Genomic DNA, 26,487 nt, shown 5'->3' with positions numbered 1-26,487 from the left:
ATTGCTCCTTCTCTACAAGTGATACATACTTCTATAAAGAATTTATGTTCTACTACAGTCATTTACATGTTTGTTTCCTCCCCATCTAGTATGTGAGATCTTTGAAACCTGATTCATCTTTGATTTCCCAGTAATAACAGGTAGTAGGTTCCCATTAAACATCTGAATAAATGAATCTTCCCTACAAATCAGTTGACTCTACACGGAAAAAATTCAGTTACAGACTGAAATTTGAGCTCAAGCCAATTTAACTCATAAGTATGTGTGTCACAAGGAATACCAGGGAAAAGCGCACACACTGTTTGAAAAAATAAGTGGGTACAGGGGCTTCCCTGGTGGCGCAGTGGTTGAGAGTCCGCCTGCCAATGCAGGGGACACGGGTTCATGCCCCGGTCCAGGAGGATACCACATGCTATGCAGTGGCTAGGCCCGTGAGCCATGGCCGCTGAGCCTGCGCGTCTGGAGCCCGTGCTCCACAACAGGTTCAATCCCCGGTCCGTGGCAGAGGTCACGGCAGTGAGAGGCCCGCGTACCGCAAAAAAAAAAAAGAAAAAGTGACTACATAGATGGATCAGTGCTAATTCTTTCACTACCAGAAAAAAACAAAAACAAAAACTAAAAGCACATGGCTGAATGATATGAGGAACTGAACTATTCTTAACTTTCTACCTCCCCAACTTCAGCTGGTTGTGCTATTTGTTTCTACCTGCAGACTGACATTTTAAGGCCTAGGAAATATATGCATAATGTTTTTACAAAGTAATGAGGATGGAAAAATAATCAAACCAAATTATAAAATTTAATTCAGAATTAAGGCCATTCTTGATGCTTATATTTGATGTTAACCTCTTATTGCTTAAATTCTTTGACTTAAGCCTTTCTTGAGTTACCCAAGATCTTTGGTCGTTTTTGGTATCTAGTTCCTGATCTCTGCTATCTAACTTCCTTGGACTCTGGATTTCTTACTAGTGTAAAACAGACTAGTAGGATTTTATGTTAATCCCACAAACCAGTCACAGACATTTTTTTTTTTTTGGCTGCATTGGATCTTTGTTGCTGCATGGGGGCTTTCTCTAGTTGAGGCGAACAGGGGCTACTCTTCGCTGCAGTGCGCGTGCTTCTCATTGCAGTGGCCTCTCTTTTTGTGGAGTATGGGCTCTAGGTGTGCAGGCTTCAGTAGTTGCGGCATGTGGGCTCAGTAGTTGTGGCTCGTGGGATTTAGAGCACAGGCTCAGTAGTTGTGGCACACGGGCTTACTTGCTCTGCGGCATGTGGGATCTTCCCGGACCAGGGCTCAAACCTGTGTCCCCTGCATTGGCAGGCGGATTCTTAACCACTGGGTTACAAGTATAAGTGCCACCAGGGAAGTCCCTGGTCACAGACTTTTAAGTAATAGTTTCTGAGCCTCTTGAAGGGAAAGTAATTACTATGAATCAATATGGGTTTATGAAGAATCAGAGTAGTAACATTTTCTTCTTTGAAAAACTAATTAGACTGGTAGATGAGGAAAATTCAATGGCCATTATTATCTCTATATACCAGCAAGGCATCTGGCAAAGTTGCTCATAACTTTGAGCTATGATTTAGATTCAAAACTATGAATTAGATTCAACTAGGGAATTAGCAACTGGCTGAAGAAATCTAAAGATACCCAAGATTTTGAATAATGGATCTAAGTCAATATGAATATATAAACCCATGTAATGTTGTGGTTCTCAAACTTTACAGTGCATCAGTATCACCTGAAAGGCCTACCCAAAAAGAAATTGCTATGTCCTATGCCCAGAATTCACAATTCAGCAGGTGGGGTTCAAGAATTCACATTGCTGGGACTTCCCTGGTGGTACAGTGGTAAAGAATCCACCTTCCAGTGCAAGGGACGCGGATTTGATCCCTGGTCGGGGAACTAAGATCCCACGCGCCACAGGGCAATTAAGCCCACGCACGCGCACCACGACTACTGAACTTGCGCACATCAATGAGGGAGCCTGAGTGCCGCAAACTACAGAGTCCACGTGCTCTGGAGCCCGTGTGCCACAACTACAGAGCCCACGTGTACTGGAGCCTGCGCGCCACAACTAGAGAAGAAAAAACCCGCATGCCACAACTAGAGAGAAGCCCGTGCGCCACAAACAAAAGATCCCGCATGCTGCAACTAAGACCCAATGCAGCTAAAAAAAATAAAGAAAATAAACAAATAAAATAAAATAAAACAAGAATTCACACTGCTAATAAGTTCCCAGATGATATTGTTGCAGCTCATCTGGGAACCATGTTTTGAGAATCACTGATGTACTATATATCAGGATACAGATATCACGTTTTGTTCAACATTTTGCTAATGACCTTGTTAAATAAAAGCATGATTACAAATCTGCAGATGCTATTAAATTTTGATATAAAAAGATCTCAATAGACTAGCTGTGGGACAAATATTAAAATAAAATTTAATAGGGATAATCTTAAAATCCTAAAACAAAAACTAATCATACAAGTATAAGAAAAACAAAGCTTGACAATCACACACAAAAAAAGAGAAAGATAAAGAGATTTTAGAATGCTACAGCTTCAATGATTCAAGAGTATACTCTGGTAACCAAAAAAGGTAGTAACAGTTTGGATTTTACTAATAAAGTACAAAATATGGAACAATGTATTTGATAGTCCAACTACATATTATACTGGTTCCACCACACCTGGGTATCTCTGTATTCAACTTTGGGTGTCAGACATTAAACAGAAGGCAGTCAAACCAGTTTGTTCAAAGAAGAGCTTTGGACCTAAAATCATTATCACATGAGAACAGTAAGAGGAATTGTTTATCTCTGGTCTTCAGAAGATTCAGAAAGATATGAGAGCAGTTTTCATATAATTGGCTTGTGGATAAGACTAGGTTTTCTCTATATGACCCTAAGCGGAACTGCCACCTGTAGTTATCAGACTGCTTACTATACACAGGTGCCCACCTGAGGAGAGGAGTGGGGAGGGAACAGGGGCTGAAATCTAGCTCACATTTCACTTGATAATTCATGTGCCTTGGTGGGGGTGTCCAGCTGGAAAAAGGGTAAACTTTTTTCTAATTCATAGAAAGGGGACAACACTGGAGGACTTTTTCCCTTCAGTGGGAATATCTTTTCTAATTTGCACAAAGGCACAATATGGACTAGTGGTGACTCTAGCCCTAACGCAGAACTAGGTACATTAGGAGAAGTTTAGAAAAAACAACTGCAACTCAATGTGAGAAATTGACAGAGTAATATATTAAATGCAAACTCATTTTCTGAAGAGTAGTTAATCTCCCAAATTAAATGTTCAAGGAATAGCTGGACAACTACTTGACGGGCTTATTTTAGAGTGTGTTTCAAGGTAGAGGAGTATGTGAGTATGTCCTACTAGGCGGGTGGTAAAACTCAATGGTCGTTTAGTTTCTAGGATTCTACATCTGAACTATCTGCCTGTTTTCTCCATATCCCAGTTGATTCTTAAGGCATCCAGATTCCTTCTCTTCACAAATTTACCATACATTCTAGCCTTCCTCTTACCTAGCCAAATTCCTCTTCCCGTCTCCCTTTCTCCTCCTTTCTCTGCCCCAGTGTGTAGAAAGCATACACACAGCATTAATACTGAAAATAAACCTTGTATTTTAAAAAATTGCTTTCTTCCAGATTGAAAAACAAAAATACAAAAACACTATTTAAAATAGGGATGAAGGGAATTCCCTGGCAGTCCAGAGGTTAGGACTGCATGCTTCCTTTACAGGGGGCACAGGTTCGATCCCTGGTCAGGGAACTAAGACCCTGCAAGCTGCGTGGCGTGACCAAAAAAAAAGGGGATGAAAACTAAAATTCTCTGAACATATTATTAGAGAAAGCTAAGTTCCATTTTTAAGTGATTTATATATCAATCACTAAAAGTCATGAGTTGGGGAGTAGATAATTCTTTTGCACCAGAAAGAGAGTGGAATAGACATGAAAAATGTAATGTCAGGGAATTCCCTGGTGGTCCAGTGGTTAGGACTCTGAGCTTCCAATGCCGGGGGCCCAGGTTTGATCCTTGGTTGGGTAACTAAGATCCCACAAGCCTCGTGGTGTGGCCAATGGGGAAAAAAAAAATGTAATGTCAATTTTTATTTGTTCAGTAAGTACTGAATGCGTGATACTGTATTAAGTAATATTTGATAAAAATTAAGGAGCAGAGCCAACCACAGCCATAATCTTATAGGAAGCTGAGTTATCTTTTGTGGTTTGCCTTTGAGTCCTGGTTTCTCCCTTTCCATGTTTATAGTACCAGAACCTTGGCCCCCATCAGGCTAGGGTTTATTCCTCTTGCACTTGACCCCAGACATCTTTAACTGAGTTATACCTTATACTTAGGAATAATCTCTTCCAAGAGATTAGTCTTTTAAGAAAACATCAACATCTTAAAAGCAGCCTTCAGTAACTCCACCCAAATAAGTAACTAAAGGGAGAAACTGTTCTATGATGTAACAGAGAGGCAAAGTTTTGTGTTTTTTGTGCCTTTCTCTAAGTATAGTTAGGCTTACTCTTCATGGAGAGGTAAGAGGACAGAGAAAATCTCTAGGTGCCTGAAGCTGCCTAACCAAACAGTAATTTCCATTTTTTAACAAAAATATCTAATTGAGAAGACACAACCAAATACGAATAAAGGGCTCAACCACCCTCAAGCAATATTTATGTAAAATGTTTACATAAACATTATCATACTGAAATGATCTCATAAGACAACTTTTTTTTTTCTTTTGGTGTGCGGCACAGCTTGTGGGATCTTAGGTCCCTACCAGGGATCGAACCCAGGCCCTTGTAATGAAATCGCGGAATCCTAACCACTGGACCGCCAGGGAATTCCCTCGTAAGATAGCTTTTAAAGAACTTTAAGAAATCAGTTTCAAATTATTTGTAGAATGAATTAACAATTACTTTGACTTAGAAACATTTTAAAAAGTGCTTTTTGGGGCTTCCTGGTGGCGCAGTGGTTGAGAGTCCACCTGCCAATGCAGGGGACACGGGTTCGTGCCCCGGTCCGGGAAGATTCCACGTGCCGCGGAGCGGCTGAGCCCGTGAGCCATGGCCGCTAAGCCTGAGCGTCCGGAGCCTGTGCTCTGCAACGGGAGAGGCCACAACAGTGAGAGGCCCGCGTACCGCAAAAAAAAAGTGCTTTTTGGTAAGTATTTTTGTAAATACAAGATAAATATCATTTTGTAAACGATAGTTTTATTTTGAGAAAGAAATATATAAAGGTTTTCTAATTAGAGAAAATTAGAAATGCTTTCTAGGAAAAGAAAATGAATCCTTCTCTTCCCTAGGGAAAAACTATCTTTCTTTTGCTTTGTAGATCAGTATTTCTCTTTTTTTGAAGGAAACAGGTGGGTTTTTTAAAACTTTGCATTTCTTTTTTTGTGTAATAAACAATTGATCTTGATATATATAGAAGCAGACAAATATTTTTTACTTGTTGAAAAAAAAAATCTGTCACTCCTGCTTCAGGTGCAAGCCACTGACATTTAATTTTTTAACATCTTTCACAGAGAATATATTATTGCAAAATCTGCCCAAATAAATATTTTATAATCCTTCTTGTGCCCCACTGATTTTCAATTTATCAACAGTGGTGCCTGGCTAAACTGTCAACCAGGGATTTTTATCATTTAATCAATGTACCATTCATTTGAAAGTAATGCAAAAAATTGTTCCATAAACTCATGTTCTGTATAAGGGTAACCTACATCTAGAAGTATATATAACAAGGCGAATAACTAAATAGCACATTCAATTTTGAAGGTGACTGGCTAATGTCAACATTAGATTATAGAATCTGCTAACTTGTCACCTAAAGAAAATAAAGTGAAAAACAATGGTAAAGGTAAAGACTTGAGAAATTCTTTGGGAAAGAGAATCAAAATTTCAGAATATAAAAGAAGCTTCACTTGGAATGCAGGGTCCTAAGATTATTCTTTAGCAGGTATCTGAAAAGTTATTTACAGGAAAGTAAGAATGACAAACTTGGAATCATTTCATTCACTTACTACAAACCTCAGGAGAGTCCTGGCAAGAAGACAAGAATGACCAAAAGAAGGAATAAAGGAAAAAAAATGAATCATAAATGAATCACCTTTTTAATTATCCAGTCTGGATTGTCACTTCAGTGCCTCTCTAGAGCAGAGGTCCCCAACCTTCCTGGCACCAGGGACCGGTTTCGTGGAAGACAACTTTAACATGGGCAGGGGGTTGGGGGTGAGGGGGTGGATGGCTCAGGCGGTAATGGGAGCGATGGGGGGCGGCAGATGAAGCTTTGCCCGCTTGCCCGCCGCTCACCTCCTGCTGTGCGGCCCGGTTCTGAACAGGCTGTGGACCAGTAGCGGTCTAGGGCCCAGGGGTTGGGGATCCCTGCTCTACAGGCCCTAAATGTGAAAGTGAGATATTTTTCTCTTGTTGAAAAGAAGTTGCTTCTAAGGCTGCCGAAAGTTTAACTGAATCAGGCCTCTTCCCTCCTTTATGAACTATCTTACTATATACCATTTTTTCATATAATTTAAATATAGATTCTTAGAAATGCATCCGATTTAACCAATAAGGTACTTACATTCACACTGTATGACATCTAAGTTAAATTGCTGAACGGCTCCCATGCTTATCTGTTTTAACTCACTGTCCAGGAGCATCTGCATTAATGATGTTGACAGATGTTGGCAGGCTGACATGCAAGCAGTCTGGGCAACTTTCCCCTGTTATACAAATATCCAAACCAAAAAATAAACAAACAAACATATAAATATATCATCGTGTATCACAAAAGTTATATACATGGCATTTTTTTGTTGTTTTTTTTGGTAGAATAGTAATTATTGGCCTTTCTCTTTCTGTATTCTGAGTGGCTGTCTTTTAGCATAGGAATTGAAAGTAATATTCTGTTGACTTGTCCTTCTCAGGATATAAATATCATTAAAGCTCTAACTGCATGCAGAAAAATTAAAGTACAAGTTTAAAACCCATTATTTATTATTTCAGATCTCCTGAAATGCCTCAAGTATTTTTAAAAATGCACATTAAAATATGACATTTGTGACATAAAGTAACTGTCATGTTGACAGAACATTTTATTCATATAATGCTCTTTAAGCTTTCCTTTATAGAGTTAACCAAGACAAGAATTAAAGAAGTTAATAGTGTAATTTATTAGAATTGAAACTATACCTAATATGCTTTATAATATATACTTTGATATGTAATATATAAAATATACTTTATAAAATATACTTTGAGTCATTAAGTCCTTACTTCTAATAGGAACACTAGTTTGTAGCACAGCTTCAATTAGGAGGGAAAAAAAGAAGCTTGCATACCAATATGATTTCACAGTCATTTACAGATCTTCATTTAGTTTTAGAAATTAAGTTTTAGAATCATCTGATAATTTAGAAATATGTAGTTAATTGAGCTATAAATACTTGTGTTTGTCTTTTAGTATATATATCATTATATTTTCTACTATAATAAGCTCCTAAAACTCTACATGAATTTTGACTGACAGCCTTGATTCAGGCTGTATCTTCTTTGAAATGATAAAAAATAATTTTAAATGTTTAGCCTCCAGATTACTGGGATCACAATACAATGTTGCTTTTAGTATAAATTGTTCTTCTAAGCAGGATTTTTATTTCAACTAAAAGTTTAAAAGAAAATATTACAGAAACTATTTTAGGTAAAGTTTTCTAGTGTACTGCTGCTCCTAGTATGGTTATCTCCAAACCACAAGTATGTGATTTGGTGACGGATTGACTCCCATGATAGGATTCAAAGATCTAGGAACAGGGTTAGAAATAATGACATTTGGAAGATGTGCCGTGTTCTGCCTCATTCTCATTAACAAATATTTACCCAGAGATATTTGATAATTATGTATTTTTCCTACTTATCACAAAGGCCAGTAAATCTATAAAATCATGAAAATCTTCCAAACGTAAATGCTATAATAGATACAAAAGTGTTTACACAGGGTTGATCTGTTAGAAAAGTAAGAAAAAACATAAATACATTTGCAAGTTTACTAGAACAGCTGTTCATTAAGTTACACATTTAAAGTCAGACTAGAAACAAGCAACTTTTATGAATCTTTTATGAGTCTTCAGCATGTAGACACTATGCGCAGTGGAAAAACTGTGCATCTGAAATGGAATGCCAATATCTAAATCAAAAACTTTAGAGATAAAAGCTGATGCAAACAATATATTTGACAGATACTGATGAACTGCCAAAAAGGAATGTAACAAACAATGCAAAACCCAGCATGCTTCAAGACCCCCCAAACCCAAGAGGAATTAGTCTAGGAGACATGCAGCTCCATTCCCCAAGCAGAATAATATCAATATGAATGAGGGGCAGGAGGGAGACAGAAAAAGAAGAAATCAATGGCATGTAATTTAATTACAATGTAATAGGCTTGAGAATAGTTAATGGAAATGTCATTTTGACCAAATGGAACAACTAGTGCATTTTAGTTTAATGTACTTCTCCATCAAATCAGCTCCATGTCCTACTTATGTTGCCACTATAATGTACTAACTGCAAAAGCAGATTAATAAATTGCCAAAACAATTATTATTACATTCATTTCATAAACACATTGCATAATGTTAGTAGTATTATTTTAAGGTGATCTTTAAATTTTAACACAGGTTCAGATGCTACAAATGACTATGTAGCAATAGTACTGGAGCCAAAATGATGGTACTAGTACAAAAGTTCAGGCTATTCCATAAATTTGGTGGATATAGGTAATGAAAACATATGTGTGTGCGCATGCACACGCACACACACACGCACACACACATGCGTTTAGCTTTTTGTTTAAATAATACATGTAATAATAACATCTTAATATAAAATTTCCTTTGATTATGCATATTAAATACAGGCTTATTGTTCTCAAAGATAGAAGTTTAAAATATCTGTAAAATATTCAAATGAAAAATTCTTCCTTTTTTATAGCTCAAAATTAATATCAAAGGTTCAAATCCTTTAAATATTTAAAGTTATATTCTATAAGATTATACTTTTTTAAATGTCTACTTCCTGATTATAATGTGAACAAGTATTCTTAAATTTTATCTATTACTTATTTTGAGACAGAAAATTTTAATGTTCCAGAAACTCGCACATTCCAAAAACATCCCTGGCAATTCATTTTTGATGCCTGTAGCCCTTGGTACACTTTTGTATAACCAAAACACCCCTTTCTGAACACTATTTTGCTATTATTGTTGATCCTTTTAATACTGCATCACCTTCTAGAACAAAAATAATCTAAGTACTTTTACAACTATCTTTAAAAACTAGCTGTTTTCATTAGAGATGCTCTGGTTTTTAACATTACAACAAAGCCAAAATAATTAAGTGAAGTGACTGAGAAAACACAGCACATTTAATATCAAGCACCTAGAAATTTCTGCTGTCCTCATCTGAAAAATTAATTGCAACTATTATTAACATTCTCCTCTTTAACAACATAAATTTCAGTAAATAAGTAAAAACACCTGCCAAACTTTTAAAGGTAACTACTTTTTTACCCTGATCTAACATTTTGCTGAAAAACAACTTGTAAAGAGAGAAAACCCTTGGACAAACTTCTTATATTTCAAAGGAACTTGTAAAAGAGAATCTGCTGACATATTAGATCCTTTTTGCATTACTCAAAAGCTTTTCTTCTAAGAACAATTGTGGTAAAGAGACATTTGGCTCCTAGGAAATTCCCAAAGGGTCAACCATATGCATCCTTCCATGGCACCTTCACAGTGCTGCTTTCTAGATCCATGTCTCAAAAGCAGCTTTCATCATTTACTTGTGTGTCAGTCAATATGATTTATGGACTGCATTCAACAAAGTCAAAGCATATAGAATGAGAAATATGACTACAATCTGCTAATTTGTTTTGTATTGAGCCACTTAAGAGTCAAAGACCTAATGTCAGACTGAGACCAGCAACACAATTAACCGGTCGGTGACAGATTCATCCATCCTCCCTGCCAGGCTGTGCCAATCAAAGACAGCATGAGGTGACATTCGGTGAAATCAGTAAGAAAACTCATTCTCTAAGTAACCTATGTGAGACCTTGATTGACACTTTTTGAATTTAGTTTGTGGAACACAGACACTCTTTACCCAATAGTCCCTCACTGCCAGCTGTGAAATAAAGCTTTTAATGCCAATCACAGGAACAATAAACCACAAACCACCAACCCTCAGTTTAAAAGGAATCAAGAAAACACATCTGTTTGTATGTCAAGCCAAATTTTCAAAATAATTTACTATTATAGATTAGGCTAAAGATACTCTGCTTCCTTTGAAACGTCGTAAAATGACATGGTAACAAAAATACAACACATTTTATTAGATTATAGCTCAAAACTGTTTTGGTTTCAAAGTAATGTTTTGATGGATCTACTCTCATATAATAGTAGGAGAAATGTAGAATACTTAAAAACTAATTCGACACATTTAAATTTTCATTTGAAGTTTTCATTTCTGTCTCACCATTCTCTTATTTCAAAGGCCTAATAAAGAAGGAAGGTTTGATTTCAATAGTACTTATTTGAAAGCATTTTTCAATGCTGCTTTCATTCTCTCAAATACATTTAACATAAAAATGTACTCTTGAAATCACAACCATTCTTTCTGCGTTGGTCTACTTTCCTTAATGATCCCCGGAGAATCCACTTTCCTTTATTTATACCCCCACAAAAGATCAACTTGGCACAAAAACCTACTTTTTATTTAAGTTAAAAAAATAAAGACTCAGAAATATTATGTGCTGTATTTATTAATCTTTAAATTGATAACAGGTTTTGTTTTAAAAGGTTATGTAACTCTTGTCAGGAAAAACTGGAAAATAAAATCATGGTCAATTTGAATATTAAATCTAACATTGATAAGAAAATTTATTAATTCTGATTCTATGTGGCTTTTTAAAGTTGTTATTAATTTTTAAAGTTATTTAAATAAAAATAGTAAAATACTGCTATATTATTCAAACTTACTGCCTCTCAGTTTGCTTCATGAATTTCAGTTATGAGACCATGAAATAGCCTTTTCAGAGGGAAGACAAAAGACGAAAGGAAGTATTTTGATGAATTGGTCAGTCTCCTAAAGAGCTACAATTTTTAGCCTTTTAAAACACATAGTCCAAAAGAGTGAAGTCTTTCATCAAATATGGAGTAAACATTAAAATTAGAAATAAATTCTTAATTGAAAAATGATGCCTAGTTGAAAAGTAGACATTTTAAGAAATCTATTCTTCTTCTTTCTCTTTTACATAAGAATCACTAATTTAAATTTTACTATATGAAACTACATTTACTCAAATGTAAAGAATGTTATTAAATCAGGAAAAAAATTCCTAAAACATGAAAATTTCTCCAAGGTGATTTCACAAATGCACAAAGATTCCTTTACCTAGTAAGTTACATTTTAAACTATTTTCTGGCTGAACACTCTACATAAAACTGAAATTTCTCCGATTCCCAATACTACAGAATAGATGAGTTATAAAGGTTTAAATATCAAGATGAATTCCTTTAGTGAGTTTTAATAATAACTTTAACACTATCTTGAAGACACAGTTTTGAGATTATGCCCCCAAAATTCATAGGTCTATCAAAATATACTTATTCTAACACCCCTAACATTCTCTAAAGTACCTCCTTTACACCTCTCTATTCCTCTCATACCCTCTCTGTCCTCATCTAAGTAGCTCTAGCTCCCAGAGAACTGGGTATCACATCAGTTAACCACAATTCCCATAGTTAATTATGAATTCCCTTTTTCCCGTCTGAGGCTTTTCTCCTCTAAACAATTCTCAATCATAAGGATACAAGACATAACATAAAGGCTTGCTCTCGGGACACGGACACGGACACACACACACACACACACACACACACACACACACGGATTAAATAAAACAGAAGTATCGCAAGGTTGGAAAAAAAATTCCCCAAACTTGGAAAACTTCAGGTCACTTGTAATATATGGCACATTTCTATTTCATGCCTTATCCCAGCTTCCTTATCCCAACCATAGGTCTCATCAAACTTTGGTGGCCTTTTTCTTTTTTTTAAACAGTCTTTTGAATGTGGCCTTTGATGACATGTAACACCCAGATTTTTAGCTTTCTGCAAGTATCATTGTTGCTGTCATGGCAGTCCCATGACATCTTCAAACTCCTCCTAACTTTAAAAGGCAGAAAGAGAATGCAAGGACAAGTAGAGCAGTGAAAGTCTAGACGAGGTCAAGGTTTTGAAGCTACTGATTATACCAGAAATCTGGATAAAACGGTAAAAGCTGCATGTACTCTTGTCCGAAATAGCACAAAGAGGGAGCTAGTTTGTACTATGTAGGAACTGACAGATTTTTCCTACCTCTTAAATCTACTTGATAACAGCAAATTGGGCAATTAGGTACATGTTTAAGTAGGGAAGCAATAAAATATCAAGACCCTATAACTTTCTCACTTGGCAAATGTAAGAAATACAAGAGAAGTTTCCACATGGTGACTGAATACTATGGTCAAGCCACAAGAATTGACTGAAAAGCCGAAGTATCCCAGGAACTGTTATCAAAGCAACATCTCTGTGATAGCAGAGTCATAGCCTCATTTTTTTACATAAGAACCCAGCTTAGAGTATTAGGGCTAATATAATCATTAAAATGTACTGAGGGGGCTATGTTCTAGTTTGGTGAGAATAGGACTGAGTTGACGCCCTGCATTCAATTTGTGCTTTTCCTGGAATTTCTTTTCTGTTCTTTCCGGAGGGGAAGGGCCGAAAAAGGACCATTCCAGGGCGCGGCGCTGGGCTTGCCACATTTGGGAGCGCCGCCTGAAGTTGGGCGCACAGCCTCCCGACGCCCTGCCGTTGGGCTGGTGGAGGCCGCAGCACTGCTAGGGTTGTATCAGTCCTCCTGTTTGCACTATTTCTTTTTGCGACCATGGCCCCGCCTTAAGTATTTCTAATTAAGAAACAAAACCTCAGGAAACCGAAACTTAACCAGCCGCTCTCGCTTCTGTAATTACGCCTGCTGACCCCCCCCCCCCCGCAACCGTCCAACCAATCAGACGGCGACTAGTGTCTCTGTTTAAAAGTCAACCAATCGGCGACTAGTGTCTCTGTTTAAAAGTCAACCAATCGGCGACTAGTGTCTCTGTTTAAAAGTCAACCAATCGGCGACTAGTGTCTTTGTTTAAAAGTCAACCAATCGGCGACTATGTTTGTACCGGTCTATAAAAGAGCTGTACTAAACTCCGCCAGGACCTCTTAGTGTCACCGGCAATGAGTGCGCGGAGGTCCAGGTTCGAACCTGCAATAAATGACCCTTGCCGTTTGGCTTTGACTCTCGACTCTGGTGGTCTTGTGGAGGGGCCTCGCGACCTTGGGCATTTCAGTACTATTTCACAACCCCAGTATGACTTAAAATTTACAAAGAAGTTGTCAGAATCACTAACAGGTTAGACAACATAGATTATTTCTGAAACAGGAGGGAAGGGGGCAGGGCACAACCTTTAAAAGAATGACAGAGCCCAAGGACACGACATAAACTGATTAGAGCCAACTAGGTCCAAGATGGTGGACCAGTCGACTTCTACTAGACCTTGAGCCTCAGTATAGCTCACTGTAACACATAAGCAACCTAACTGACACACCCACAGGCGCCATGACAGTTCCAAGGCCTACCATAAGGGTCAAAAAGTGGGTGGTAGCCCAATTCCTAGAAATCCCCACCCCTTCCCCCAAATAGCTGGAATACTCTTCCCACTCATTAGCCTATGAAATTACCCACCTCTATAAAAACTGACAACCCCCATACCCTGGTACCTTTCTTACCTTCTGAGATGGCCCACACTCTGTGGAGTGTGTTTCTCTCTAATAAATCACTTCCTACCTATCACTTTGTCACTCACTGAATTCTTTCTACGATGAGACATCAAGAGCCTGAGCCTCATTAAGTCCTAAGACCAGGCATGTGATCTCAGTTAAAAGACCCTGGGTTCAAGTCCCAATCTGGGTTTTGGCCAGGTTCAAGTCCTGGCCCGTGGGTTCAAGTCCCAACCTGAAGTTACACAGTTTCATTTCCACATGATCATTAGTAAAATGGACAAATGTCACCCAAGCCAAGAGGTGGCTGATATATTATAAACATAGCCATGTATATATAAACAGCACAGAGCAGGTCTTTGTCATTCAAGGATTTATGTTTAGGTTTCAACCTTTTAAGAATGACTCTGAGAATCCAGTACAAGTAGGGCTTCATTTGCTGAGGCACACATTTGAATTACTTGCTCTGTGAAACAGGTATTGGGCAGGGAGGAACCACTCAGACTGAATGCAGTCAAAGTCCCAACCTCCCCAAGTCAATGTGGCTTTGCTGTCTTCTGTTAGCTGACATGGATAAAGTAACTCTCGCTAAAGTCTACAGTTTTCAATTATGTTTTATACCATTTCTGAAAGAAATTACATGGTACAGCAGTATTCTCATATTTGGGAATTTTCAAAGGTTTTGGGTATACTCATCCAGAATGTTAAGGGCTTTTTGAACACGTAACTTCACTGGGCTAAATCCTAGATTGTGGGAATGTGGCTGGGGTAAATACTGTTAGAGTCACTTCCAGTTGAGGGGGTACCCGGGCTAGTCTTTAAAAAGACTCAGGGAAATGTATCATGTGAGGGGAGGATACATATTAAAACAAAACAAAACTCATACAAAGGAGTGATGCCGAAAGCTCAGCTTCTCTGTACACCGGTGCTGAACCAAATCTCGAAGACAGAGTTTTGGGTGAAGGAGAAAAGGATAGCTTTATATGAATATTTTGCCAGGCAAAGGGGGACACAGCAGTCTCCTGCCTTGAAAAACTGTGTCCCAACCCAGAAGGATTTGATAAGGAGTTTTATAACAATGCTTCCGAAGGGTGGGGTTGCTGACAAGACTAGGGTGTGTGCAGGGTCTCAGGTGGTCTCCTAATCTTGAGGAGCATCTGTGGTCCCTTTAATCTGGCCTCAGGTGGTTTCTTGGCTGCTCCTCCCTTGATTAGCAACTGTTCAAGTCTGCCCTTTGGAACTCCGGCAGGGTCATGGAGGCTGGCGTCTTGCCTACAAGAAATGGGGGACAAAAAAAGAGGCCTCCATGCCCGGGAGCCTCACAGGGCCCTGCTCAGTTTCAGGAGGAGGGAGCAAACAAGGTAAGTTACCTACTTACCTTTTTTTTTCTAAAGACAATCTTGCAAATGACATTCAACAATACCCTGAGAGTGAAAAATAAGTAGGTCAACTGCCCCCCTCTTGTTTCCAAACAGACAAAGGCTTTAAATCTCAATGCTACCATCTACCACACCAATTTCCATAAGAGGTAGAAAGATTTAAAACATGACAGCTTCCCTACCAGGCTTAAAGTCTCCTGAATGAAAGAAAATGAAGTGATTAAAATGTTGTTGCTTATCTTCTGAATTCCTCCCCTATGTGCAATATTCATCTAAACATGCACTTTTGTTGGGACTTTACTCTGCAAAGTCTAATCTCTTTACTTTTTGTATTACAGTATCTTGCATAAGCTTTTTATGAGTATGTATCAGCATCTTGGCCTGTTGCATTTTGTCTTCTCTACCTGACCTGCAAACATTCTGTAAATATGAATTCACCAAAGCAGTTCTACCTCTCCCATCAGCTCTATCCTCACCCTTATCCATTCCTGTCTGTTCCGTACAGGGAAGAAAAAAAAAAGTAGGGGCTCTCTAGCCTCACCAGACCCTGGCTTGCACAGGAAACTTCTGACTCCAACATCTTTCCCTACCATCTCCTTTCTTTTTCTCCAGGGGATCTGACCTCCTTTTCGCTATCTTCATCTGCTTGCAATAAAACATAAATTCCAACTCAAACAATCTCTTATCCACATATTTTAGTCTCTTTTCCTCCCCCATCTCGACTTTTGCCTATTTAACTCGGGGGGGGGGGGGAGAGAGCGAGGGTGTGGCGGGGAGAGAACTATCTTCTATTTTTTTCTTGCTATTGTGTAACACAGGTTAAAGGGAAAGATAACATTTGCATTCCTAGAACTTATTCCTATCTGCAAAAATTCAAGTAACTTTCTAAACATGAATTCTCTGCTGCCACCTGGTAGTGAAACTGATAGTGGTACATTTTCATTTGTTTTTAATACTGAATCTTCCTGTTCAAAATGATCCTTTGCTCATAAAGCATGCATCAATGGTGTAGTTTATTTCATCTACAGCCGTTAAAGAGTAAAGTTTTAGGGTATTTGTAAGTGTGCACACGCATGTATGTACTAATACTGTGTGTATTTGTATAGGCTGGGAAGAGTCCACTTTATTTTTTATTATTATTATTTTAAAATATTTATTTATTTAGGCTCCGCAGGGTCTTAGTTGCTGCATGCGCACTCTTAGTTGCAGCATGTGGACTCTTTGTTGCGGCATGCGAACTCTTAGTTGCAGCATGCAGAATCTAGTTCCCTGACCAGGAATCAAACCCAGGCCCCCTGAACTGGAAGTGCAGTCTTACCCACTGGAGCACCAGGGAAGTCCCAGAGTCCACTTTACTTATTTCCGTTTATATGTCCCTGTTCTGTTACAGGTCGTTCTTGTAATTCTCTCCTAGTCCACTGGCTTCCTACTAAAACTCCCATGCTGTTTCCTTCTAAAAGCCTTCTATTACTACTACTTCTTCCAACTATGCCCTGATTAAGAGCAATTCAAAATACCGTTTTCTACGACCTTTGACAGCAGGGAAATATTTAAGTATGCTATGCTACATACACACATAAGACTTACAAACTTATGAAATTAAATTTCTCACCAAGATTAGTCAGCATTTAGCTAATAGAGACAGCAACTTAATACCTAAAAGGATTAAAGTTATAAAATTCAAGTATGTTCATTTTCAGCTAAAAAGCAAGATTCTTTTTTTTTTTTACAATTAACTTCCAGCAGTGAAAATAACTTAACTGTTTTATTACATTATGAAAAAGCTTAAGAAAAAATATAAATTCTATTTCTAATAGTGGGCTTTGACTGTTTTCAACTTTTTCATTTACATTTTCTCGCAAAGTTCTCTCTCTCCAATGTACTGATATACTGTCAATGGTTTGCTCTTGTTGATTTCTGTGTACTTGGAAGTAACTTATTATAAATGTATGGAAATGAATGTCAAAATGTGTCACAGAAATACCTCATTTATCACCACAGAAAGAATTATCTCATATAAGTAATTTTTTCAAAACACTGGACATTCAAGTGCCAAATCTTTCTAAATTTCTCATGAATATTTATCTAAAACTGATCCCAAAATCTATCCCTCCTTCTTAAACACAGGACAAGAAACAATTTGAGGGTTTTTTCTGGATGGCAGAGTTACTTTCACTTCTGCATTTTGAATATGCATATGGTCTATCTGCAGGAAACCTGTTAGCATGCTTAATAAGTACTTAACAACTACTACATTCATTTAATAAGCAAAAAGGTCAAGTGAAAGCATGAGGGTCTGTCTCTTCCGTGAGTCAAAGTGTTTGTCCTCAGTGTTGGCAATTTGCAAGTTATTTTGGTGCCGTAGGTTCTTTTATTTTATTTTAATCACTCTTCAAAATTTATAGTTGCATCTAGAGAGTTGTGATATGAATTATATTATTCTTTCAAATATTTCTAATCAGTACTGATAACATCTTTACTAAATCACACTCATACTGACATTTTCTAAATTACTGTCTGTAAATAATAGACTGCAAACTTTCTCTTCAAAACTAGAAAGTATTCTATATTTGACAAATAAATTTCTTGATTCAAAAATTCTGATTTTTGCAGTGTACGTTTTTTTTTCTTGTCTGCGCTGCACAGCTTGCAGGATCTCAGTTCCCCGACCAGGGACTGAACCCGGGCCCCGGCAGTGAAAGCCCAGAATCTTAACCACTAGGCCACCAGGGAACTCCCTGCAGTATATTTTTCACACTTTTTAAACATATAAGAAAATGACTTTTGGGCTTCCCTGGTAGCGCAGTGGTTAAGAATCCGCCTGCCAATGCAGGGGACACGGGTTTGAGCCCTGGTCCAGGAAGATCCCACATGCCGCGGAGCAACTAAGCCCGTGCACCACAACTACTGAGCCTGCGCTCTAGAGCCCAAGAGCCACAACTACTGAAGCCCGTGCGCCACAACTACTGAAGCCCATGCACCTAGAGCCCGTGCTCCACAACAAGAGAAGTCACCACAATGAGAAGTCCACACACCACAACAAAGAGTAGCCCCCGTTCACCACAACTAGAGAAAAGCCCGCACACAGCAACGAAGACCCAACAGTCAAAAATAAATAAATTAAAAAAAAAAAGAAAATGACTTTTATAGTAGTCCATTTCTTCACTATTTCTCTCATATTAACTTTTAAAAATACTTATCAAGCACTTACTCTATGTAACACACTGCTTAGGTGCTACAGAAGACACAATGATGAGTAGATATAGTTCCTAACATAAACAGATTAAATTCCAATAGCAGAAAGAAGGCAAGTCTACAACCATAGTACAAGACAAAATATAAATAGTACCATGAAAGTGGCACAAAGTATCAACATATGGTTAAACAGAATTAGCAAAAGCTTCATGAAAGAGGTAACATTAAAGATGTCTTTTGGAGGAGATCCATGATTTTTACAGTTATAAATGAAGACAAGATAGAAAATTGAAGCTAGATCCAGGACACAGTGAACTTTCCACTTTAAATGCCCTTGTTGAATCATGGACAGAAATGTATCAGAAAGAGGCTGAGATCATTTATTCGTTAGCCTGTGGAATTTTTACTTAATTCAGTAGATAAGTGAGAGACCCTGAAGTTTTTGAATACAGAAAATAAGATTAAACTGTGCTTTGGAAAGGATTATCTGGCTTTGATATGTAGGATGAACTGCAATAAAGAGAGACTATTGGCAGAGACTAATTAGAAGACAATTACAATAATCAAAAATTGAACTTCGATAATAGAAATAAGAACAAAACGGACAAAATATAGGTTAGGAACATTTAAATTTCAAATGCTAGATGAGATTTTTTTAAAAATAAGAATAATTTTCGATATCTATACTTAAACAACATTTGAGTTCTTATTTTGGCCGTCAAGAGCTTATAATTGGAGGTGGAAAGGATGAACAAATACAATAAAAAGCAAAATGTGATGAAGCCATTAAAAAAGGGTAGAAGCTAAGGCAATTCAGGAGAACAATACTAGGCTCAGAGTGAAAAAGAAACATTTGCATTGGGTCATGAACCACACTGTGTTATGCACTGAGTTGGATTTTTAGAAGTAGAGTTTGGTAAGTGTTGTAGAGAAAAAGCATTCAGGAAAAGCATAAATAGTCTTACAAACAAGTAATAATAACAACTAATTTTTTTTGAGTGTTTATTTTATGCCAGGCACTTTTCTAAACATTTCATGTTATACTACCTCATTTAACACTCACAAAAATCTACAGGCTATACACTCTTATTGAACTCATTTGCAGATAAGGAAAATATCTCCAAAGTGTGGCCTGTCATGCATGAGGTGACCACAAAGAGCTTTCCCAAAGCACTGCCCTCACCACAGACACATCATGATATTAACTTTCACAATCAAGTCCCAGAGAATCTTGACTGCTTCACCAAAACTACTAGTATTATCTTCAAACTTTGGTTTCCATAAAACTACAAATGTAACAAGAACACTGCCAAAACAATTAGAATTTACCATAAACACCTATACAGAGAAAAATAAGCCTGCAGAAAGTTCATTATTTTCTAATTCGCATGCTAGCTTTAGCTTGTATCTACTTACCGACATGGCTGCGTGATCATTGCTGTTAGTCTGAGAAGGAAGTCAGACAGGCAATCAAATAAAAAAGGAAAATGTATTCCAATAACGACAGAAGCGGTGTTTAAAGTAGCAAAGCAAAATACACTATAAGACAAGCAAGCTGACTGTGTGCTGCTATAATTTAAAGGCATTAATCAATCACATAAATGTGACTATCATTTTATTTTGAAGATTTACAGGTGAGTTTTTACACCCACACTAATCAGATAAATCCTCCTCCAAACTTTTGTCTACCTAATTAAGTTGTCTAGTCAGCATTAAAATACTGAGAACGTTAGCAGTTACTAAATGTCTGCTGAACCAGCAAATATAGAAAACACCAGCCCATTGAAAGGGTTCTTTCCTGGAGAACAGTTATTCTCAAATTTCAAGCAAAAATAGGTAGATTTCTAAGCTCCAGAAATTTTAGTTCAGTTAGGTCTAGAGGCAAGCACTGGAATCTGAATTTTTAACAAGTATCTCTCCCAAGTGATTTTAATACAAAAAGAAATAAAATGTCTATTTCTTTACACATAGAAAATTATACTGAATGACTCTGAAGATGCTTAGAAAGGATAAGCCACTATGCTTCCACATCCTCTAATGCAGCTTAAAATAAATTACTCAAGGAAAGATGGCACACTAAGTCATCTTACAGTTAAGCATTTAAATATATTTTCTCCTCTAAGAAGTGACAAGTCAAAGCAAAAACCAAATCATTGGTCTTAATTTAAATACATATCAGCCCCTGCTGAAGTTTTGTACTAAATACATGGTACTGGCTTATTCTTTTAAGATATTAAGAACTAAATTAGTTAAATATTAATTCCTTAAAATAATAATGATTAATAAAATTAAGTTTAAAGAGCCTTAAAATACTGTTTTTTAAATGATCTAATTTACTTTTCAAATTCCAGTAATAAACTATGTAATATTTAAGCACTACTTTTTTTTTTTTAGAAAAAGGTATTTACCCAGAAACATGGATTTAACCTTATTATATTAGGTCAATGAAACTCAAAATCTATTTATTAGTGGCAGTTGAACATCTGGTATAGCCTACACCAAAGGTGGCCCTCCATGTGGGAAGTTGTCCTCTTCGCCAAACATGCAATGAGTAAAGGAGAAACCACAAGCAGAAATGGAGGAAGAAGACACTTAACTAGCCAGGCAGATTACTGCAATTAACCCCAGTAAGCAGTGGGCTGGCAGCTGTGTTAGCCAGACCATTCTTCTAGAAGACTGGACTAGACTCTAGATAATCTCTAAGTCCTTTCTAGATTTAACTTCCAATAAATTTTCTTTGGAATAGTAAAATTATCCCATCACCACAGTTATTTTATTCAACTATTTTTCCCAAAATCTTTCAAATTGTATGTAAAGGTATAAAATTGTATGTGAGATATAAAAGTCATAGAGTCAAGATGAAATTTAGCTAAGATTTAGTAACTCAGTCAATAAAAGTCAGTCAACAACATTTAACACATGAACACCATGTAAGTCATAAGACTTGTGATGTTTTCATCATTGCTCACATTATACAATTTTTGTATGTTATAGTCAATAAATCATCAGATCAATATTATACGTTATCATTATTTAAAAATTAATATACCAATAAGAAAAGACAATTTGTAAGCATATATATATATACAATAAATATGTGGTTATGTTTTCATTTGATAAGGAAAGCACTAAAATGTATTCAACGCTACCTATGTCACAATTTAAAAAATACAACCTTTTTTGTATTTGTTTGTTTGTTTTTTTGTGGTACACAGGCCTCTCACTGTTGTGGCCTCTCCTGTTGCGGAACACAGGCTCTGGACGCACAGGCTCAGTGGCCATGGCTCACGGGCCCAGCCGCTCCGCGGCATGTGGGATCTTCCCGGACCGGGGCATAAACCTGTGTCCCCTGCATCGGCAGGCGGACTCTCAACCACTGCGCCACCAGGGAAGCCCCTTTTTTGTATTTTTAATACAATTCTTTCTTGTGTCACATAAAAGGGCGATTAAAGCCTATGATTGTACTTTGACTGTTAAAGTTCTCCTTAGCAGTTTTCAGTGAAGTCAAAGGGCACGTACATTTATATACTTAACTCAGGAAAAAAGTATGAACCAAAGAACATAAAAAGGAAGAGCTAAATGAGAAAATAAGGTACCAGAATGAATAAATCGAAGTTTAGGTTGGGACTTCACAGCTGTATAACACTTAATAACAAATTTTAGATATGGGGACCTTAGAGATGGACTCATCCAATCACTTTACTTCAAAGAGAAGGAAACAAGTTGTTCAAAATCAAGATGCTAGACTAAGTTTATGTGTTTGCTTCCCATTGATCCTGAGATATAAGTGATACAAAAAGCACAGAATTACAAAAGGAATAAAATATTTAACAACAGAGAAAATGAAGGTGTATGGAGGAATTCATCAAGGGATATTTTCTAGAAGACAGAAAGCTGACTAAATAGAGAAGAGAAAGCAACTGCCCATTATATGCTACCAGGGAACTACAGCGGAGCTGGGAGTCAGCTGTGCATTAGAGAGAGGTCCAGCTGTGCATATGAGAGAGGACAGAAATAAGAAATGGGATGGAAAACAGGGAAAGTAACTGAAGATTTCTGAAACAACTGTGCCAGTGATCCCCTAACTACAGAGCACAAACATTTTCCATAATGAGAGAACTTTTAAGGGGAGAGCTGAGGCTCTGGGTATAGGTGGAAAGAGAGAGAGCAGGAAGGAGGGAGGGGGGAAAAAGCCCTCCTCATTCTGGCACAGTGTCATGACAATGGAAAGAGAGGCAGAAAAGGCTACACAATTTGTGGAGCTCAGTGCAAAATGGAAATGTGGGGTCTCTTGTTCAAAAATCATTAAGAATTTCAAGACGCCAGCAGAGGACCAACCCACATGCAGGACCCTTCTAAACTTGAGACCCTGTGCAACAGCACAGGTTACACATCCATGAAGTCAGCCCTGAAGAGAGGAAACCACAATCTCATGGATAGCTCCATACCTGCTCACTCTAAGGTGAAGAATCCTAGGCAAAATGCCTCCCAAATTAAAAAAAAATTCCAGTCAGATTCCTACTAAGGGGAAAAAAAACTATAAAAAAACAGGGTATTTATACAGTAGCAGAGTAAACCTTTATCAGCGTTCCAGGTCCTCTTTGTTAAAAGAGAATGAGAAAAACAAAGAAACAAAAAGCCTATTCGAGAGTAATAGAGATAATTCAAGAAACAGAAAATACCTTCTTTAAAAAACCCTCTAGTACCTCAGGGAGGTTTGAAAGATATATCCATTAAAAAAAAAAGAGAAAGAACAGTATTCTAGGAAAAAGGAACCCTTTTAAAACAGAAGTGATTCCTTAAAAATTAAAAAATACAACTAATAAAATATTCTCTAGAAGTACTGAAAATAAAATTTAGAAATTCTCCCAAAACAGGGAACAAAAAAAGATAAAGAGATAGGAAATGAAGGAAAGGATAATAGATATAGAAGACCAATCTAGTTAATGAGAGTCCAAGAAAGAGAATAGAAAAGTAGGGGGAAGAAAATTATCTAAAAAATAATAAAAGAGAATTTTCCTGTGCTGAATTTCTGCTTTGACAGAAAACGACCACTGAGTAAAGAGCTAAGTGAATGAAATAAAAGCTTACATCTCCACACATCCCGTGACATTTGAGAATATTAAGGAATAAAAAACAGATCCTGAAACCTGGATGCCAGAAGACAATGGAGGAATGCAATAAAAATTGTCAGAGAAAAACCATTCAACCTAGAATTATTATAACCAGCTAAACTATCAATCAAACATGAGGACAGAAGAAGGTATTTCATGATATGCAAGGACTTAAATAGGAGGAAATTACTGAGGCAGTTTAGCAAAACCAACCAGTGAAGCAAAAAAAACCACGCAGAATCCAGGAAACAGATCCCAACCCCGGACAGCAGAGAAGGAAAGTCCTAGGTTAACAGCTACACAGAAATTCTAGAGAGCAACTGGTACAAAGTAGAGACAGAGGCCTCTGTAGCTGTCAGAAAATAGCAGATGAAGAACTGATAGAGTGAAGGGTAGGGAGGCTAATACCTTTACCTTACATAGAAGAGAATTAAGATACTGACTAAAGAAAAGGAACAAAAAATCAGAGTATAACCATTTTATATAAAGAAATGATAAATAGAAGAAATAAAATAAAATGTAACAATGAATGGAAGAAAAAGGGGTAAGCAAGAGGTTGCTATGTGTGCCTTATCTTTCACAGTAGGGACTAACAGACATTCTCTTTTTAAGATAACCACCAGAAGAAATGAAAACGTATGGTGAAATGGTAGCCTGGGGCTTGGGGGGTACAGGGGGAGGAGGTTATTTTCCATCCCAGACTCTTCTGGACTACTTGATTTATTATCATGTACACAAATTAACTGAAATAAAAGTATATTAAAACAAAACAACCTTTATTTTCAGTTCTATGAAATAAAACAGACATTAGCAAATTAATCCAGAGACTGAATGATTTGTCTACTTCCATAATGCTGGTTAATTGGAAGAATCTGGCCTAGACCCCAAATCTCAGAATTTTCAATATAGTGCTGCATCTTCAGAAAAAAATTCTTAAGGAGAATGGTTTTAAAAGTTAGACACTATTCATTTCTGGCTAAATCACGCATCTTCATTTATTGGATATATATATTTGTTTCTCACTTACAGAAAGCATATTTTTTTTAACTACTTATGGAAATAAAAAATGCAAATTAAAAATTCAGTGGCACCAGATTCATCATTTACATATATCCCTTAGTGGTTGTAAATCAATAAAACATCTTTACTGAAACAAATACATAACTAGCATTTATGAAAGAAAGAAATGCTGAGTGTTCTTTCCAGCAGCAGATCAGTGCTGGGTCTTTAGGTGGTACTGTATTCACAGTAAAAGGTTACTGAGTTCCATTTGGCAGTCATGAAGAATTACTAGATAACTTCAACTTGCTCAACAATTTCTTCTATTTATAGACTTGTAAGGGGTGAATGAATGTTGAATGCTTTTAAAAATTCTTCTGGTTTTAAATTTTCTAGCTAATATAAAATCTTATTTAAAAAAACATAAAGCTTACAAATTAGGCTTAAAAAAAAGTGTCATAAGTGCATAGAAAAAGATGACTTGTAGAATACATGCCAAAATGTTAACAGTGGTTATCTTTTTACAAGATAACAGCAGGTAATTTTTATTTTCTTCTATACTTAGCAATACTTTCTAGTCGTCAGGGAAAAAATTATTAGAAACAAGAAGGGTCACTTACACATTTGAAGTAGTAAAAATTGCTGATTCCAAGAGTACTGATTTGGGGATAAAATAATATTTATTCCATATACTAATCATATTTCACTGGCATTAGCTAGCATCTGACAGTTAGCCACTGTAAGCACTGCAGTCAAGCTATAATAATTATTCAAATAAACATGCTTTATAGTGAGTATCTTTCACAATTAATGAAGTTTTTAAAATGTCTATATAATGCAAAAGTATAGAACTCAAAGCTAAGTAATATCAAGCTACAAGGAAAAAAAGTGAAAAGATATTAAAATTAATACTATAAAGGGCCTTAAAACAACAGAGGAGGGCTTCCCTGGTGGCGCAGTGGTTGAGAGTCTGCCTGCCGATGCAGGGGACACGGGTTCGTGCCCCGGTGCGGGAAGATCCCACATGCCGCGGAGCGGCTGGTCCCGTGAGCCATGGCCGCTGAGCCTGCGCATCCAGAGCTTGTGCTCCGCAACGGGAGAGCCCACAACAGTGAGAGGCCCGCGTACCACCAAAAAAAAAAAAAAAACCCCACAAAGGAAGAAAGGAGAAGGAAAGATAAAACTAACATTTATTAACAGTACCTTTACGTCAAGCACCCTGCCAGTCAACTATTTTACACACGGTTTTAATTCATCCTCTGATAGTCCTATGGGAGAAATGGATTCTGCCCATTTTGCAGAAGGAAAGGGGCTCAGAGAGGTTAAGCAGCTTGCCAGGATTCCAGAGCCAAGAAATTAAAAATCTAAGGCTCAAACATAAGTCCTTCTAACTCTAAAGACCACCCTGTGCTCTCCTCCCTTCCTCACCTGGTCCCTAAGAACAATAACAGATAAATGGGTCTAGCTCTGAGTCATAAAATGGCAAGTTCCCTTGAGGCAGATAATATATTTAGCAGGGCAGCTTAACATCATTATTATAAATACTGCCTTTTAGCTTGCTGTTAATTCCTATGGCCAGCAGAGAGCCTGGCTTCTCTGCTAGAGCACAGGGAAATGCAGATGAGGAGATAATTTAACATGGAAGCAAGGAAGCTCTTCACTTTTCCGTCCTCTGCATAGGCTTGCACTGGCTGACTCTTAAGAGAAACAGGTGAGGGAAGTAATATACCAATACTCTCATGCATCCAACCCCAGAGACAGGAGGTATTTAAAGGAGACATTACTGGTGATCTTCCAAATCCTGCAGCTTTCTACCACAACCACAGTGTAGTAGAAAAGAGAAAACAATAAAGTTCTTTCTCTGGGCTCCATCAAAACCATTATTATCCATTAACTTCTATTGTTCTCATACCCTGTG

General features: G+C 37.3%; 1 protein-coding gene across 7 annotated transcripts in view; it reads right to left on the bottom strand.

The window, feature by feature from the left end:
* The window catches only part of EXOC6 (exocyst complex component 6), a gene marked incomplete at its 5' end in the record, with an annotated part of 209,091 nt that overhangs the window by 46,627 nt on the left and 135,977 nt on the right, over positions 1 to 26,487 (bottom strand). For 4 of the 7 annotated variants that reach the window (XM_082674090.1, XM_082674096.1, XM_082674093.1 and 1 more), the window contains 2 exons: positions 6,601 to 6,742; positions 19,873 to 19,902. In XM_082674090.1, the coding sequence (XP_082530216.1) occupies positions 6,601 to 6,742; positions 19,873 to 19,902 (172 nt within the window). The remainder of the gene's footprint in view (positions 1 to 6,600; positions 6,743 to 19,872; positions 19,903 to 26,487) is intronic. The other 3 variants (XM_082674094.1, XM_082674095.1, XM_082674092.1) reach the window with 1 other exon arrangement.

This window comes from Grampus griseus (assembly GCF_964374135.1).
Source record: "Grampus griseus genome assembly, chromosome: 16".
In the NCBI taxonomy this organism is placed as follows: domain Eukaryota; kingdom Metazoa; phylum Chordata; class Mammalia; order Artiodactyla; family Delphinidae; genus Grampus; species Grampus griseus.
Note: the sequence above shows the minus strand (reverse complement) of the source record. Positions and strands in the feature narration are given on the sequence as shown.